General features: G+C 41.1%; 1 protein-coding gene and 1 long non-coding RNA gene across 8 annotated transcripts in view; one reads left to right on the plus strand and one right to left on the minus strand.

Annotated features, from left to right (window-relative positions):
* Window positions 1-18,141, plus strand: part of LOC123827001 — a 45,784-nt gene that overhangs the window by 25,721 nt on the left and 1,922 nt on the right. The window lies entirely within an intron of this gene.
* The window catches only part of TNIK (TRAF2 and NCK interacting kinase), a 346,968-nt gene that overhangs the window by 9,018 nt on the left and 319,809 nt on the right, over window positions 1-18,141 (minus strand). For 4 of the 7 annotated variants that reach the window (XM_045851226.1, XM_045851225.1, XM_045851224.1 and 1 more), the window contains 6 exons: window positions 14,527-14,691; window positions 12,392-12,503; window positions 11,434-11,604; window positions 9,587-9,730; window positions 4,490-4,624; window positions 1,317-1,417 (listed from right to left, as the gene is read on the minus strand). In XM_045851226.1, the coding sequence (XP_045707182.1) occupies window positions 1,317-1,417; window positions 4,490-4,624; window positions 9,587-9,730; window positions 11,434-11,604; window positions 12,392-12,503; window positions 14,527-14,691 (828 nt within the window). Of the gene's footprint in view, window positions 1-1,316; window positions 1,418-4,489; window positions 4,625-9,586; window positions 9,731-11,433; window positions 11,605-12,091; window positions 12,179-12,391; window positions 12,504-14,526; window positions 14,692-18,141 lie in introns of all 7 variants that reach the window. The other 3 variants (XM_045851219.1, XM_045851223.1, XM_045851221.1) reach the window with 1 other exon arrangement.

Genomic DNA, 18,141 nt, shown 5'->3' on the forward strand with positions numbered 1-18,141 from the left:
TCAAGCCCTGGCCTTTGTTCTTCCCTCTTTCCAGGCTGGCTATGATCTGCTGAACAAAGCATTTCACTCTCTCATGCACTTTGGCTGGTAAACTGATGGCAGTGACTTCAGAACTGGAATGGGATCCTGATTGAAAAGCTTTTGGAGAGAGATTTTGGCAGAACAGCAGCACCACTTTAGCTTTTAGGAGTGACCCCTTAAGTGCTATTACTAACCTAATGCATTCCAAAAACCTCTCTGTAAAAGTGGGGTTGGGAAGGGGAGCCCACTTCCATTGATGAATCTATCTTCCAGAGCATATCACAAGTAAGCCCCTAGTGCTAAGGGAACAAGAAAAAAGTGGGTGATTCAGACATGAGGATGGGCTCATAATGTTCTCAAGGCAGCTTTTGCCTCAAATGGCATATGTGGGAAGAAAGCCTATGTAAAGGGTCAACGAGAAGAATGGTCAAAAGGTAGGGGAAAAGTGAGAACCAATGAGATAAGAAGAGAGAGACATAGGCAGAGAGAGAGAGAATGAACAGAAGTCACATTTGCATTGGCTATGAACAGACTGCGTAGCTCTGGACACATGGGAGTGCCCACGAGTGCTGGTCCTTCTGGCATTTGGGGTCAGTTCCATGGTCTGGGGCAAGGGGACTAGCACATCCCTGCTCTGCTCCCGCTGAATCTTCTCAGCGATCAGCCTAACCATGGTGGGTAGAGAGACTCAGACAAGGTCAAAAATAATGAAAAAGCCACCAACACTGAAGAATGAAGACAAACTAGGTCATTTTCAGATGTGACTAAACTCAGTTTTCACTTCAGAGAAATCCGACAGCACTGGGGACAGGGAGCGTGAAGTGAGTTTCAGGAACTTCACCTCACAAGGCTTATGGAGGTTACAACATTCAGAGACTCTGTTCAACCTTGCAATTCAGTGCTGCCGTCGGCCTGCCTTTTTCAAATGAAATGTCAGAGAGTGCCCCAGTCAGAGGGCTGTGTAATGAGGCTCATTGCCTAATATCACAATTAATGATTCACCCGGGAATCATTTCATACTAAATTCTACTTGGAGAGGGTGATTCATAGACCTGAAATGGAGGAGTGTGTACCGAAATTTTAATTTGACTAATTTCATAGCATTTATTAATCCTTAATCTTTACATTTAGAATAATGAATCTAAGCACTTCTATACTTTTAAAAGAGCTTTATTATATACAGGAATATTAATATTAGTCTACGTGCAAGACAGACCACTTTGGTAAATGCTGGAACCACAAATTGAAAAAAAGACTAAAACAAGCACTTTTTAGGTAATCATTTGCCTGCTTACCTTAAATGCCATGAACTTATGATATGGTTTCGGAGCCCAAGCATATATCTCCACGGCATTCTTTAAGGCAATCACCAAGAATTTGATCCTTTCATATTTAACTATAACAGAAAAATTATATGTTAAAAAAGCATATCAATTTATTCAAGTTTTTGTGTTAATGAATGTGGAAGCCATAATATGCAAATACATGGGGTGGGGCAAAAGTAGGTTCACAGTTGTCCACCTGGAAAAATAAATAATTAATAAATAAAAATACAAGAATAAACTGTGTTTTGGGTGCTCACAACTGTAAACCTATTTTGCCCCACTACATGGAAAACTGTAACTGAGGGTGATGCAGTTGGTGTGGAAGCTGCTTATGTTGTAGATTCGGATTTAACTACCTTTAGTGTACTTGGTTTACATAATACTTGGGGCTTTTTGCTTTATACTGGAGGCTCTTTTCTTCATATAAAGATGTAACTGGCTTAGGACTTTCTTTAACCACTAGGTCTAGGTATGAACTATTTATTGTAATAAGAATCTATTTAACAGCCCTTAACATTTCCTTTCCTGACTTTTATACCCATCCACATGTAAGTACGTAGCTGAGAGCTGGTAGAAAAACTAGCAAATGGGTAGAGACACAAAGGCTTCTGTTTGCTTATTATTTAAATTTGAATCCCAGTTACTAGAAATTTATAAGGAATTAGTGCCCTTATAAAAGAGGCCCTAGAAAAAGCCCTCTCCCTTTCTGGTAGGTGAGGTTCAGTGACAAGACAGTGGTCTGGGAACCAGGATGAGAGCCCTCAGCAGGCAGTGCCTCTGCCAGTGACTTGATCTTGGGTGGACTTCCCAGTCTTGAGAACTGTGAGAAATAAATTCCTATTGTTTGTAGGCCACCCAGTCTGTAGTATTCTGTTATAGCAGCCTGAACAGACTAAGACAGTACGTATGACATTTTACATTTTTTACATTTTTTATGCATTATCTGAACAAACAGAATATTCTGTGTTCTAAAAAATTGGACACTCCAGAATAACACCAAAGTCTTGTTCTTTGAGCTCTTTTCCTGTAACATGTCCCTTCTGACTACACATTCTGTCTTTAATATACTTTCAACTACTTCGTTAGCAATTTATTTCCATATTTCTCAATAACATCCCTATTATGTATTCATTGATTTTTTTCAGTTGTAGATGTTATATACTGACTTTGTTGAATGGAAGAGATTCAGTTTCTTACAACCATTTCCTCTCTCTAGATCTCTCCTAAACACACACTTCTTCCTCCCCTACACCTTCCATATAGTTGTATTTTAAGTTTTCAGTTAATTCAATGATCTGTGTTCAAATTATTATTGCTCACAGATGAGGCACATAGTATACCATAATTACACTTCCTTTCTTGTCTTCCTGTCCTCGTTTTCTATGTATGTATCTCTAAGCACGTGGAAACCTTCTGCGAATGCTGTAAATGCTTCACTACAATCAAACGTGACAGGCAACCTATTAGTAACATTTTATTTTTCTTGAATGCACCTCTTCTGGAACCCTCTGGTGTTCTACTCCATTTGGACTGATACATACACCTGTACACATACCCTATTGGTTCTGTTTCTCTGGAGAACTCTGGCAAATGCAGGTGAATTATAAAATACTGGGTGAAAATAACTTTTCCCTTGGAATTTTGAAGCCTTGCTCCATTGTTTTCTAATTTTCTAGTACTGTTGTAAGTCCCAGGCCACCTGATTCTGGGTCTGTTATTGATAAACTGTTTGTTAGTTAATTTATTTATTTACTTTTAGTCTGGAAGCTTTAAGGGCTGAAATATCATGTTGATGTGTCTTGTCGTGAGTCTTCCTTTTTCATTCACTGTTCTGGGTACTCAATTCTTTTAATTTGGGATTTCAAGACTTTAGTTATAAAAATTTTCTTATATGCTTTCTTTGAAACTTTCTTCCCTTTCCATTTCTTCTTTTCTAAAACTCCTGTTACCTAGATTTTGAACCACTTGGACTGATTACTTTTTAACTTTCCACTTATCCCCCCAATTTTTTTGTTCTACTTTCTAGGAGATTTCTCATCTTTATCTTCCAAAATTTCTGTTATATTTTTACTCCTGGCAGTATATTTTAATTTCCAAGATTTTTTTTTTTTTTTTTTTGCTTTTTGAATGACTTCCCTCAACCTTGCTTCACAGTTTTGATAGCCCTTATTGTTCTTTTTATGGAAACAGTTTTGATAGCCTCTCTGAAGTTGTTTCTTTCTTTAAAATTTTCTTCCACTCCTCATTGTCCTTGGTCCCTCTCAAGTCCTTTCTAAGTTTCCTACCTGTAAGTGGATTTTCCCATGTCTGATATGGAGGCTTACTGACTGCTAGGCTCTGCTTTAAGAAGTTAGACACCAAGCTTTGTTCATGGCATCTCAAAGGTTAGTACCTGAACATCTTTTCTGGCTGATCATTTAGTTTCTCCACAGACGAATCTGAATCTCTTGCTTGGCAGTTTAAGCATGGATGCCAACATTTTAGGAGCTAAACAGGGGATGGAGTGTGTGTGTGTGTGTCTCCTCACAATTCAGTATTTCCCATCATCAAATTGGCCGTGACAACCTTTTGTCTTCTGTTTTAATTGGGGAGGGTAGCTCCCTGACTGGCTGCTGGAGAAACTTGCTACTCATTAACTCTCCAACAATCCTATTTTGGTTCGATTCTACGCTTCTACCTCAGGTACATCTGGGGCCTCAGATCCTGGGCCTTTCTGGGTTCTGTTAAGTGACTGGATTGATTTCGATGAATTTACTCACTGAAAACTTAAAATTCAGCATTTCCTGGTTAGCTAGGTTTGTTTTTAGTCATCCAACTACTCTTGTTCAATTTTGTTGACGTCTCATTTGCTAGTTTCTCTCCTGGTCCCTTTGTCCTTGTAGGTTTATGGTATTTTTATTCCTTCATTATCATTTTAATGGGTAGGATATATATATTTAAACTGGAGCCTAGGACTTAATTCTGCATGCAACCTTTCAACTTCATTCATCTTTTTTTTTTTTGGAAATAATGCAAGTATACTTATGGTTTCAGCAACATCTTAACTTGGTGCATCATCAATGTATGATAGAAAAAAACTGAATGGAACTTAACTGCATAATTCAGGTTGAGTTTGAAGAACAGTTCCGCATCTTGAGACTTACCCACTTTGTAATGTATACAGCCTTCCAAGTCCCCAACGGTGATCCAGCCTTGTTTCTTTTCCACTTCTGGGTCATTGTGTAGTATTCTATTTCTTAACCATGAAAGATAGTAAACTCGTAGCTTATTCTTCTTTCCTGTTGAAATAATAGAGCTTTCATTTCAAGACCCTGTAACAGCTTTTTCTCTCAACCTACCTCATCTCCATTTTATTTTATCCATTTATTTTCATTTATGTGTGTGTAAGAAGGCACATTAACCAGTGTCTCCAGCATTGCCAAAGTGTGTCTCTGCCAAATCTTATGATTAAAATAGCTCTAATTGTTTTTGACAAATAACTTTTATTTTTTAATATATTGTATTGATTATGCTATTACAGGTATCCCAATTTTTTCACCTTTGCCCCCATTTGCCTGGTACCCCCTTTCCCTCCAGCAATTCCCTCCCATAGTTCATGTCCCTGGATCATGCATGTAAGTTCTTTAACCACTTCATTTCCTATACTGTTCTTACCATTCCCCTGTCTATCCTGTGCCTACCAATTTGTGCCTATTAATCCTTGAACCTTTCCCCGCATTCTCCCCATTCCCCCTGCCAGCGAATAACCATCCAAATAATCTCCAATATCTATGATTCTGTTCCTGTTCTGCTTGTTTGCTTAGTTTGTTTTTTAGATTCAGTTGTTGATAGTTGTGAATTTGTTGTCTTTTTAACATTCATAGTTTTGTTCTTCTTTTTTCTTATTTAGTTCCCTTTAACATTTCATATAAGAGCTTGGTAATGATGAACTCCTTTAACTTTACCCTATCTGGGAACTACTTTATCTGTCCTTCCCTTCTCAATGATTTAGATCCTTGCTTTTCATCACTTTGAATACATCTTGCCAGTCCCTTCTAGCCTACGAAGTGTCTTTTGAAAAATCAGCTGACAGTCTTATGGGAACTCCTTTGTAGGTAACTCTCTGCTTTTCTCTTGCTATGCTTAAGATTCTCTCTTTATCTTTATTAACCTTTGGCATTTTAATTATGATGTGTTTTGCTATGGTCATCTTTGGGTTCAACTTGTTTAGGATTCTCTGTGCTTCCTAAACTTGTATGTGTATTTCCTTTGCCAAATTAGAAAAGTTTTCTTTCATTATTTTTCCAAATAAGTGTTCAATTTCTTGCTCTTCCTCTTCTCCTTCTGGCATCCCTATGATTCAGATGTTGGTACATTTGGAGATGTCTCAGAAGTTCCTTATTCTATCCTTGCTTTGTTTGAATTCTTTTTTCTTCTTGCTGTTCTGATTGAATGCTTTTTTCTTCCTTATGTTCCAAATCGTTGATTTTATTCTGGGCTTTATCACCTCCACTGTTGTTTCTCTGTAGATTTTTCTTTATCTCACTTAATGCGACCTTCCGTTGTGCCTGGTTCTTTTTCATGCTGTTGCAGATTTCTTTGAGTATCCTGATAACCAGTTTTGAACTCTGTATCTGATAGGCTGCTTTTCTCTATTTCATTTAGTTTTTTTGCTGGAGTTTTGTTCTGTTCTTTCATTTGAGCCATATTTCTGTTTCCTCAATTTGGCAGTCTCCCTGTGTTTGTTTCCATGTATTACGTAGAGCTGCTTTGACTCCCTGTCTTAGTAGCATGGCCTATTGTAGAACAGGCACCTGTAATTTTTGTGGGGTGGAGCCTCAGGTAATCACCAGGGTGGGGCAACCTACCCCATAGCAAAACACATCATAATTAAAATGCCAAAGGTTAAAGATAAAGAGAGAATCTTAAGCATAGCAAGAGAAAAGCAGAGAGTTACCTACAAAGGAGTTCCCATAAGGCTGTCAGCTGATTTTTCAAAAGACACTTCTTTGTGGGCTAGAAGGGACTGGCAAGATGTATTCAAAGTGATGAAAAGCAAGGATCTAAATCACTGAGAAGGGAAGGACAGATAAAGTAGTTCCCAGATAAGGTAAAGTTAAAGGAGTTCATCATTACCAAGTCCTTATATGAAAAGTGAGGTGTCAGTCACCTCGCTTTTTCTCCTTCTCCCTTTATGCTACTCGTGCCCTTCCAGCTGATGTCCTGGTGCTGAATCCCAGAGTAGGTGGGTCTGCATGAGTCCTATATCTGTTGTGGGCCCTTAAGAGGAGTCTCTTGAGAATCCTGCAGTTTCTTCTGCCTCAACCCCCACTGCCTTTTACAGCCAGAAGTTATGGTGACTTATCTTCCTGGTGCTGGAACCCTGGGCTGGGTGGTCTGGTCTAGAGCAGGGATGACTTGATTCCGAGGTATCCCTCCCAGATTTTCATCCACCACACAGGAATGTGAGACTGCCTATTTCACCGCCTCTCTGTGCCTCTCTGTGTCTCCACCCTCCTACCCATCTGGGTGAATGTGGCTTCTTTAAATCCTTAGTTGTCGGGCTTCCATACAGCTTGATTTTCTGATGAATCTGGGTGATATTTGTTTTGCAGTCTAGTTGTAATTTTTGCTGTAGTTGTGTGCAGAGGCAAAGTGTGTTTACCTATGTCTCCATCTTGACTGGAAGTCCAAGTAACAATTTTATAATTTGTCTTTGCCTTCGGGTTGTATTTTATTTGAGCATGTTGTTCTTACTCTCTCTTCTTTATACAAAGAGTAGTATACTGCTGCTCTCAGTGAGACCTGATTCTTTTTGTGTGTGTTTTATTGTTTATACTATTACAGTTGCCCCCAATTTCTTCCTTCTTCACCCTCCTCTGCCCAGCCCATCCCTTCTTCCATAGTCAATTCACACACTGTTTTCCATTTCCATGGGTCCTTCATACATGTTCTCTGACTAATCCCTTCACCTTCTTTCAAACAGTTACCACCTTCCCCATCCCCTCTTACCACTGTAAGTCTATTCCATGATTCTATGCCTCTGGTTCTCTTTTGTTCATTAGTTTATTTTGTTTATTGGATTCCCCTTATAGGTGAGATCATATGGTATTTGTCTTTTACCAACTGGCTTATTTCACTTAGCATATTAGATGAGTGGATTAAAAACTGTGGTACATTTATACAATGGAATACCATGCAGCAGGAAAAAAGGAATCTTTACCTTTTGCGACAGCATAGATGGAAGTGGAGACTATTATGCTAGGCAAAACCTAATTCTGTAACAGATTAGAGTTCCAGAATATTCTAGATCTCCATGCATGTAGGAGTGTTGACAACTGGATCTTTTATCATACGTATGTGTGACTGCCTTCCTCTCATCTTCTAACCTAACAGCACAGGCTAATGGAGAGCCTCTTGTTTACCTCCTCTATTACTTTAAAGATGATAGCTGGTGGTAGTTTTATTTTACCTGATTAACAAAAAGAGGAATTTGTAAAGGAACAAGAGGAACAAGTTCAATGAAGGTAATCTGAGCTTAGAAAACAACACTGGATGCATTTATGGTGCTGAGATCATAGAAAGAAATACCAAACAAAAAATAGAGAAGAAAAAATAGGTGAGTACTTGGAAAAAACCTTAAAAATTCCCTTTGGTCATGTGATCCTGGAATAAAGACTTTTTTAGTATGATAAAAAAAAATCTTAAAAACATTGAAGAGTATACACTGAGCACACTTTAAGATACTCCATGAGATCATCTGTGCTCCAGATGAGAAAATATCCCTTGGGGTGGCTCTTCTTAAGTGTTCATAAATTTAGGCCTGTGGGTTTCACTTCTTGGATACTTATCTTCCTTTCATTTCTCTTAGGTGTCAGAAGATGTTTTATATTTTACAGATGTAATATTTACCAGAAGAAAATTCATTAAAGCAATCATACACTGCATTTCACAGGAGAGTGCATTCATGACATAAATTAAGGGAATCACTGTGCACTTACTATTTCCTTTTGTGATCAAGAGCCTGGAATACATATTGATCATAGTAGCTAGGATGAGTAGGAGAGTCAGTGCTTCCCTCTTTCTATGCCAACACAGACCCAAAGGGAGTTCAAGAATCTTTGGCTTCTATTTTCATCTTCTTCTCTCTCCACCTATGCCTCACGAAGAGTAAATGCCTATACTTCTAAAAATGGGAACGTGTCACTCAATACATAATGGAGCCTGAGTGTGAATTTCCCGGTATTGTTTCCACTTTTGGTAGGTGACTAGCAGAGGAATACTTTTAAATTTGACTTGGTAGTGTAGTAATCAAGAAAGCAATTAACCAGAACAAAGGACTACACTGAATTAAATTCAAATGATAATATAAGAAGAATTTCTTGGTTAACTGTTATGTGGGGAGAATATGAAAATGAATCTCTGAGCATTTGGTGGAAGGGTAAAAGAAAGAGGGAGCTGCGGCATCAAGTGAAGGCGTTTATTTCAAAATAGAAGTCCAGCTGAAGAATTAAACTTTGTTTAAGGTTCAGTCCAGTAGCGCTGCATGGTCTCTGCTAAACAACGGCTGCATGTAGAACCACGGTTTTCAAACTTGGCTGCACACTGGAAACACTTCAGGAGCTACGAACACAGTGGGTGCCTGAGCCCAAGGGATTCTGACCCCTGGTCTGGCGTGAAGGCTAGACTTTCCATATCCCCTCACTTTTGTCTCCATCTTTTTTAAAGCTCTTTTTTGGGAACCAGAAAGCTTCAGAGTGTAGCAGTAACAATTCCCACAGTCAAATCTCTTTGCAGACTCAGTCACCCAGTGGGCCAGCTGCACTTGCTAAAATATCAGTGGACTCTAAGCTAGAACAGTTCTTATGAGAAAGGACCAGAGACATTTCTGCTTACAAAATTTCCCACTCCCAGAAGCCTACATTTTGATCTCTCCCCTCTGAGAGTAGATGGCAACAACGGGGGTGCAGGCACCTTGAAAACACCCTTGCTGAGTCCTGATGGTGGGTAAAGGCCCACAGGGGTAAGCCTTTGTGGTACGTCCCTGCCTAATTCAGATTTCAAGTGAGAGAGACTCACCTTTAGAGGTCAGAATTGCCAGAGTTACAAAATGCAGGTGATCTCACCCTGGCTATACTGCTATAATTTATTGTGCCCCTTGTCAGCTGGGGAAGGGCAGAACTTACTGTTTCTTCAGAAATGAGGTGATCACCTTTCCTATCTGTGCAGACCTGGAGGCCTTGGTCACCCTAGTCACATACCTGATATTGTCACGAGGACATTCAGTCCCTCGAGCACATCCATCTGCTGAAATCGCCTCCGATTGATCAGATTATAGACTTTGCCTTGCCCACTTCGGTCCAAAAGCATCAGGCCATTTTCAGTTCCCACCAGGAGGTTTACACCTGCAAATTTAAGAAGCACCTCAAGACTGACTTGTATGGGCTTTAACCTGCATCTGGGGTCCCTGTAAAACCTAGGAAATGGTGCCTTGTAAACATAAACTAATGGGCAAGCAGGAACTATAGCTGGGAGTGCAGAAGTGGAAGCTCTGACACAGTAATTAAATTACTGTCTCTTTGGAAATGAAATTAGTTTTAATTTATGAAGTGGTAGCAGCATTTATTACACCTAGCCATTTACTACCTAGTATAAAGAGTCCGTCTCCAGAGGAGCCTTAGGCACAGCTGTGAAACTACCACGGTTTGCCTTTGTTCCTTCCCTCTAATTCCCTTTCTCGGCTCTCTAAATCCCACTTCAAGATTTCCCCAAGGCTCACGGCCACCTTACGCATGCAGTGATTTCTAGCTTATCCACTTCCAACATACAACAGTGCCCCATATCCATACCCCCTCTGGAAGTAAAAACCCTTTTTATTTATAGTAAAATAAAAAGTTCCTTCCTCCTCCTCATATCACAGCTTAATCTATGTCCTAAGGTTCTGTTCCCTGTTAGGATATGACAAAATAATTCAAGCAAAGGTGTCAATAGCCTGAGAATCACAGAAATATTGACTGTAAGAAACTTCTTAGGTATTTAAATCTAGTCCAGCCCACCTTCCATACAGTAATCCCTATTAGAAAGCTCTGGCAGGTATGCAGTCTTGTCTGGATAGCTACAATACTAAGAATTCATCCCTAAGCAAATCACTGCCCACCCCCCCCCCCCGCCCCCGCTCCCAACACACAGCATACACATACACACTGAGAGGTCCACTGTGTAATGTGCTATATTCATGAACAGGTAACTTTCTAATTTCTCTTGCTGGTTGTATGTCTATCTTCTGAGGAACATCAGTGTCTGCTCTTTCATCTACGTATTCACTATTAAACATGCCCTGCTTGTTGTTTGTTATCCCTTCTTCAGAGGACAAGCCTTACTTCTCTCCCTTATGCCTCCCATGAAATGGTTTTTGGGCTTCACACTCCTTACCACTAACATCTGAAATGCCTTTGTCTTTATAAAATTGTAGTGTCCAAACCTGGCGTGGCACTTTAGATGGGTACAGAGATGGGCCATGTTTTCCTTGACCAGTCCAAGATATTTATAGTAACACCAACCAAAGCTTTGATAGGATCTCATCATGCCTACACTGAGTTTGAGGTCAGCTGAAACCTGCAGATCATTTTCACAAGCACTACAGGTTGATGTCTTGAACTAAAAGGGAAGGTTCATCATCTGTTGTTCTTTACAAGTTTTATCCTGCTACTACCTAGTGGCCTTTGGCAATTCACTAAAATATGCTGGGCTAATTTTCCAGCTGTGAAATAAAGGTAACACCATTATTCCCCTCATAAGATTTGTAGGGATCACAGAAAGTGGGGCACATTACTCAGTGCTGGGCACATTGGTGGTAGCTAGGTCTGTTGTTGGCTTGAGTCCACCATTTATGTAAGATGGTTCTGAATCTCATTTTGTGATCCTGAGAATTAGGCTATCAGTTCCTGTGACATATAAAACTATTCTTTATTGCTCCTGAGGCCAAGAGAGTTCCAAGTCAGGTCTCTGACCCCCATGATTCCAGCAGAGCTCTTCTGATGGTAAGATCCACAGGCTTTAAATGTTTGAGGGTCAATTCATTACTGAGTGGCAGAAAACACCAACTTACCCCACAGAGCTGCACAAAGTATTTCTGAATTGAATCGTTTCTTGTATTTTCTGATTTCCGGTGTGTCACTATGAGGCCGAATGTTGGTTGGGTTTACGTTTACCACTGAAATCTTTCTTGCTTCATTGAGTTTGGCTTGCTCTTGCCTAAGAAGTTCACTAGTAAACAGAGCTTTGGGAAAAAGAATCAGAGCAGTCAGCGGCACCTTAAAGAGTAGCCAGTGGAGTCATGGAGAAGCAGCTTCAAAACATAATGATTTCTTCTTGCTTAGTGTGCATTAAGGCAAAGGCAAAGAAACTCTGAAACTTTGCATTTTTTTAGTAGAATAAAGTAAAAGTCACTCATAGAAGCAGTATTTTACCCATTAGTAAAACAGGCTTATGGGCATCACATGAGTAGTTTAGGAACTTGATAATCATCTGACAACATTAAATATACCACCTTCATCTCCTGTCATATATGCAAGAAAGAATTACTTTTTGAAATTCCATGTAATCAACTGACAAATTGGCGTAAGTCTGACGATTAGCGAGGTGCAGAAATCTAGAAAGCAAGACTCTCCTTGAAAGCAGCCAGACTTCTGCAGTAGGAAGCACACACCTAGGACTCAACACAACTCAACACCCATTTATTGTCTACTGCGTGCACAGCATTGTACCCAGAAATTGATCTTCAGAAATATGTGCTACATTTGGAGATCTCTGATGAACAGCTTTTCCTAGGGCCCCTGGAAACCTTTGGATTCCTACCAGAAATGAAATTAAATAAATAAAAAAAAGGAAAAAAAAATTTAAGAATTCTACAAAAGTAATAATTAAAAATAAAAATCTTTCCTTTAAGACAGGGCCTAAGGAGTAAATGGCTTAACTACAGAACTAGTTAATGATTGATTTTTTATCAAGTGATACTAGAAAGGAAAGCCAACCTGTTTCTAAAATACCAGGGCCACCTCACATACCTGTGGCTGATGATTCTTCATCTTCTTCATCTTCATCAGTGGGGGATGTCTGGTATACTCTGGGGTCCACAAAGGGGGTGAAGGATGCTTTAGTGCTGCTCCCCATGCCATACTAACCAAAAAGCAGGAAGAATAAGAACACGTCAATAAATACTATATCAACAAATAATGCTAACAGTACTTTGTTTGGGCTTTAACATAATTATAGACTCTTGAGTCTGTCCAGATGTTCGCACTCTAAACCCTGGTCAAAGTGCATGCCTCTCTCCCCAGCTTCTCCTGGCATTTGTTACTCCTAGCCACTGTGCCTTTGCAGGGTTTCGTCACCAGACTGCTAGAGTTACAGTGAATAAATTACATTTTGGACCGTATGTGGCCCTTTAATATGTAGTAAGGTGACTGGTGACAGAGCTTACCATTCCCTTGAAGTAAAAACAATCTCATATCGACCAGCTATTCTTAAAAGGTGATGCAGTTGGCAATAAACTAAGTAAGCATGTCCTCACAGTTGCACTTGGCTTGAGCACACGGTCAACCAAAGGCTCTCTCTTGGGGACTTGGGCCCTTCCACACTGGCCTTGTGATGCAGGTGGATTGGTTACAAGAAGCCTTACAATCTTTAGTTCAGGGACAACTTCATGCAGGAAGAAAAGATTTTTCCTTAGCATGACAATGCCCTTAAAAGGATACTTACATTCACATGCCTTCCTTGGGGACTTTATGAAAATACCAGGTTTGCAGGCAATGCACCTTGAGGACTGGCTTAAAAAATAAATCTGAAGGGCTTGGAAAGCACCATGAAGACATGAAGTCAGAGCTAGACTATGGAGCAGTAAACTCAAACATTAGGCTTCATGTGACGATATTCCATGTTTAAGTTTTGTAAAAGGAGCTTCAATGACCATCCCTCCATTTTGTCTGTCCTCTTCATTCCTTCTACTATTTCAAGTTCTTTTAATGTCACAAACAGACCTGCACTCAACATAAGAAGCACCTCTTTTATTTTGTATAAATGTCTTTAACTATGTTTTTAGTTGTATTTTTAGGTATCTACTTAAAAATATAATCAACATCCCAAGATCCCTAAACACATAAGAAGAAAACCATGAAGATTCCACCTGATTTAATTCAAGATTTACCTTCCACCTTATAAAATCAAGACCACTTCATCTTCTGTAGGGTAGGACTCCCCCTCCCAAATAGAGGACTTTCACATCCACAGGGTCCTCTGATCTTTAGAAGACGTCTGTGAATATGCCACTATGTTCTTTTCCTTTAGGTCAACAAAGCTTGTTCACTCTGTAACTTTACAATCCAAAGCATGGATCACAAGAAATTAGTGCACAACGTTAAAAACAACAGTGCACACGCTTTATAAACCCACGTAGGGAGGGCCTAACTGTGATTCATAGGACTACTCATGAAATATGACTGAGGAGGGCTGTGAGCTCTTCTTATCGGTCAGTGTGGTCAATGACATCTACACGCACTACCTAACACACCACATCTGTTAAGGCTTTTTTACAGGACCTTCTCCATCTAGGAAAGATAATGTCCCATTCTCTCTTTCTCATGCAGTTTAGAGTTTCCAAAGCATCTATTTGGAGTTTGAGAATGTATTGATTTATTGATTTTTATTTTTCATAAAATACATTTTTATGAAATTTCATAAAATTCCTTTCAACCTCATAAAGTCATAAAGTCATTTCATAAAGTCATTTCAACCTCATTTCATATAAGTCAAACTTAGTTTGACTAAATTTTTATAAATACGAACCTCAACTATTGGCCCTGGAATCGCTATAGGCTGAAGTTCCTACCACTGGCTGGGCAGGTGGGAAGTCCCAGTACTGGTCTTAGCTCTGTCAGAAACCAGCCTTGTGCCTCGGGCAGGGCTCTTAGTCTCTGTGAACCTCATCTGTAAAATCAGGTGTTGGTCCAGATGATATCTGAGAACTTTTCACTGGTCTGCTTCTATGGTTTCCTCTAGCTGAGGATATGCATAAGTAGCTATATAGTAGAAAACAACCAAGCACATTTCTGGGAGCTCAGCAAAGACTCATTCTGGAAGAGAGAAGGGTTTCAGAACCCCCTGAAAGAGAGCAGAGCTGTCATGGCTGCTGCCCAGCACCTACTTCAGTCCCAGAGTCCATTTCCTGGGAATGGGTGGAGACGCGTCCCAGGCCCTCGGTCGGGGTTCCAGCCGGGGAATGACTCTGCTGCACCAGGTCCGGGAGGTTGATGTGGCCGGCGAAGCCATTGCTGTCACTGTGGCCAGATCGCTTCTTCTCTCCAGATGTCTGGGGGGGAGGAGGGGCAAACACATAGGGGCATCAGAGGGGGAAGCAAAGGCTACGGAGTGACCTCACCCCTCACACAGCACAGGCGAAGTCGTCTCCACATCCACCCACTGGAGTGTGGGAAGATTCCATTCATACGTCTATTTTACCTAAGAAGATAAGAAGGACGTTAAGCTTTGCTAATATTTAGTATACGGACTGACCCTGAGGTCTGATGCTGCTGCAGGAGGGGCAGTCCGGGGTCACACAGAATGTGGGGGTTCACTGTGGGAAGACAGGAATGCTGCAGGTGGGGGCTGGGTAGGGCCCGCACTTGCAAGTATTTGTGTGTGTGTTCCTGTACACGCGCATCAATTAATGGAATTTGCGAGTCATGTTACTAGGTTATAATGACACAGACCCACACAACAGACACATGCTCTGAAGTACTGCTGAAAAGAGGCAGTGGGATGAAATGGTACTAATAATCCATGCACATGTGTACGCCAAGAAAATGCAGGATGATACCCAACTCACAGGGTTCTTTGGCAGTCACGAAGTCAAAACGATGTTTAATCAGATCTGACAGGAATTACCAAAAAAAAAAAATCACCAACCTTCACCTCCAAAAACCCCCGCCAAAACAAAAAAACCCAAAACATGATGAAGATCCAAAGATTACTTGAAAATATGGATTTACAATCTACTACCACTAATATTGAATTTCTCAGAAGCAGCTATGGTGCCTTGTGACAGCACCTAGTTAAAAAAAAAAATGAAGCCATCGTGACTAGTAAAGCATTTGGAATACCATTTATGTATCTCTTTTTAATGCTCTTTAAAGGTATTTTATAATGTACATAATATGTTAGTGCAGTAGGACAAATATAGGATTTGTAAATAAATACACTGTATTCTGTGGCATGCTGTAACATTTTTACTGATAGAATTGCCTGACCCAACACGTTGTAAATCACTGCCTGGGAGAGCAAAGCCTTCTTCCTAAAATCCCAGGGACAAAATACGGGATTGAAGGACAACTGTGCTCCCTAAAAGCCAATGGCCACCACACTGTAGTCCTGGCTAGCACTGCGCTTTTTAAGTTAACACTCATGCGACTAGCTCACTGAGGGCTCTTAGAGCACACCTGACTTAGTAACGATTCCCTTCCTTGCCCTTTCTTTCACTTGTTTACCCAACATCTCTGAAGCCTACTAAATGTGAGGCGTTTTGCTGAACATTCAGGAATCATCCAGGAACAAGGTAGATGTGTTCCCTGCCTTGTTTGGGGCTGGCTGCCGTGGGCAAGGGTTCATGCTGTTTCTGTGACCACCTCATCAGACTGGCTTCTTCGTTCCAGAAACTGTCTTGTTTTTGTAACTCCAGTTCTGCACCTGCCTCTAGCTAGAAGGGAAAAGAGGTGCTTTTTTTCCTCTTTTCTTTTTCTTTTTTTTGCAAGACAAGCAGATTGCCAAGTTCCAGAAGGGATGTATGTAATTAATGTTCCTAGGCAGCTTGAGAAGTAACTGCAAAGCCTTAGTGACCTCTATATTTTTTGTCCACATGCTTCTGGCCTATAAAATGTGTCCCAGAGAGAGGTATTTTCTGGATTCATTTTGCCACAGGGCTCATGTGAACATTACACCAGCTAATGACATTCTGGGGGTTCCACACTGATGTATTTTATTGTCCCTCTCTTATGTGTACTGGGCAGCTTCTCTGTTTTTCTAACTTCTGTTCAAATACTGGAAAGCTTTCGAATATTTCCCCCAACTTTCCAGGAGCATAAATCACACCTTATCTCTTTAGAGTTCTGCATTCTCTCTTCTGTCAGCAGCATTCTGCCTCAAGTCAAAAACTGATGCAGGCACAGGGGTTCTCTTAGGCCCGAAGAGGCTCATCAAGGGGAATGGCCCAGACAGGGAGAAGCTAGAAGGAACCCAGCAATGACCCCTGAATCTTCCCACTTCTGGGTCATCACCCTTTTGTTCAATCAACCAGCAAGCACCTCCTCAGATTTAAATATCTTCTCTGTGCCAGGCATTCTGCTGGGAATACAAAAGTAAGTGAACAATAGCCCTGGACCGCTGGGGCCTTATTAACAGAACCCCTCGGATCTCTATAATCTTCATGCCCTCACCATTTCCAGGAGGGTGGACACTAAGATGTTTCAACCCATGCCTGGGACCATGCTAAACACTCTATGCTTATATCCTCCCAGTAACACCATGGGTTAGCTTCTCATTTCATAGATGGAAAACTTCAATGTAAAAAGTTCAATTAACCTGCCCCGACTGACACAGGTTTCCAGTGGTGAAATCAGGGTCTGAACCAAGGCTGTCCGGTGGCAAAGCCCAGGTGCTCTGGGTGGCTGCCATGCCAGGTGGCTCTGCTCTCAGGTTATTGGACCAGGAGTGGACACCTGAGCCAAGGAGGATCGGGTTCCCACTGGAATTTACTATTAGGACTGAGGAATATTGGTCAGTCTCTGCTGGACAGCTGAGCTGGGATGTGGTGACTGTCCTGCAATGGGGGTTCTGGGGGATGAGAGCACGTGCACGTGGAGGGAGAGAAAGCTGGTTGGTGGAGACACAGAACACAGGAGACGTGTGGAGGAAACAGCAAAGGTGCCAGAGATGTGCACGTGAGAAGCTGCTTAAGCTCCTGATCACTTTTCAGAGCCTGCATAGTCCCACATGGGGTCCCAACCCACTCTGCCTTTGGTGTCCTTCGATGAAACACCCTCTAAATCTTTATTCCCCATGTCTGATACCTACTCCACTTTTGTCCTTAAGCTGTTTCATGTGGGTTCTTTTTCCTATTACTTGGAAACAATAGAGGCTTCATGATATAAGCTAGTGTTCTGGTTCACTGGGGTGGGCAGACCCTGGGAGGTTATCAGCTGGTCAGTAATGAAGGTGCTAAGGACCGAGGCCCACGGAATCCCAGGAGAGGCTTCAAGGAGAAAGGGGAGGCTGAGCCAGACCCACACCAGCTGCTCAGTGAAGAAGGGGCAGCGGTAGGGAAGGGAGACCAGTTCTTCCAACAGATGGGCCCTGTGGACAAAGAGGCAGGTGACAGCTGGTGTGGTGCGTCGTAGAACTAGAGTGAAGAGAGGTCTGGTGGGGCCATACGGTAGTGAAAGTAGAGACACAGGGGCAGGGGAGTGCACTGTAAGGGCTAATTAGTGTATTGGACAAGATCACGGGAAGGGGAGACAGTACGTTCCTATACAACCAGCTAGTCCACTCCCATAAGAAGGATGAGTTGAGCAAGCACTCCTTGATGCTCACCTCAGGGACTAAACTAATAGCACCTTATAAACTAAGTTCCATTATAATAAGTTTTTCTTTTATTTTCTTATTTATTGTCAGGGACATACTTTAATTTGCATTTATTTTTTTACTATATGAGGTCTGTTCAGAAAAAGTCCAACCATTGTTAATATAACAAGAATGGTTTGCACAAAAT

The sequence above is a fragment of the Phyllostomus hastatus genome, unplaced genomic scaffold, assembly GCF_019186645.2.
Source record: "Phyllostomus hastatus isolate PE091 unplaced genomic scaffold, TTU_PhHast_1.1 phas_contig_86, whole genome shotgun sequence".
Lineage (NCBI taxonomy): Eukaryota > Metazoa > Chordata > Mammalia > Chiroptera > Phyllostomidae > Phyllostomus > Phyllostomus hastatus.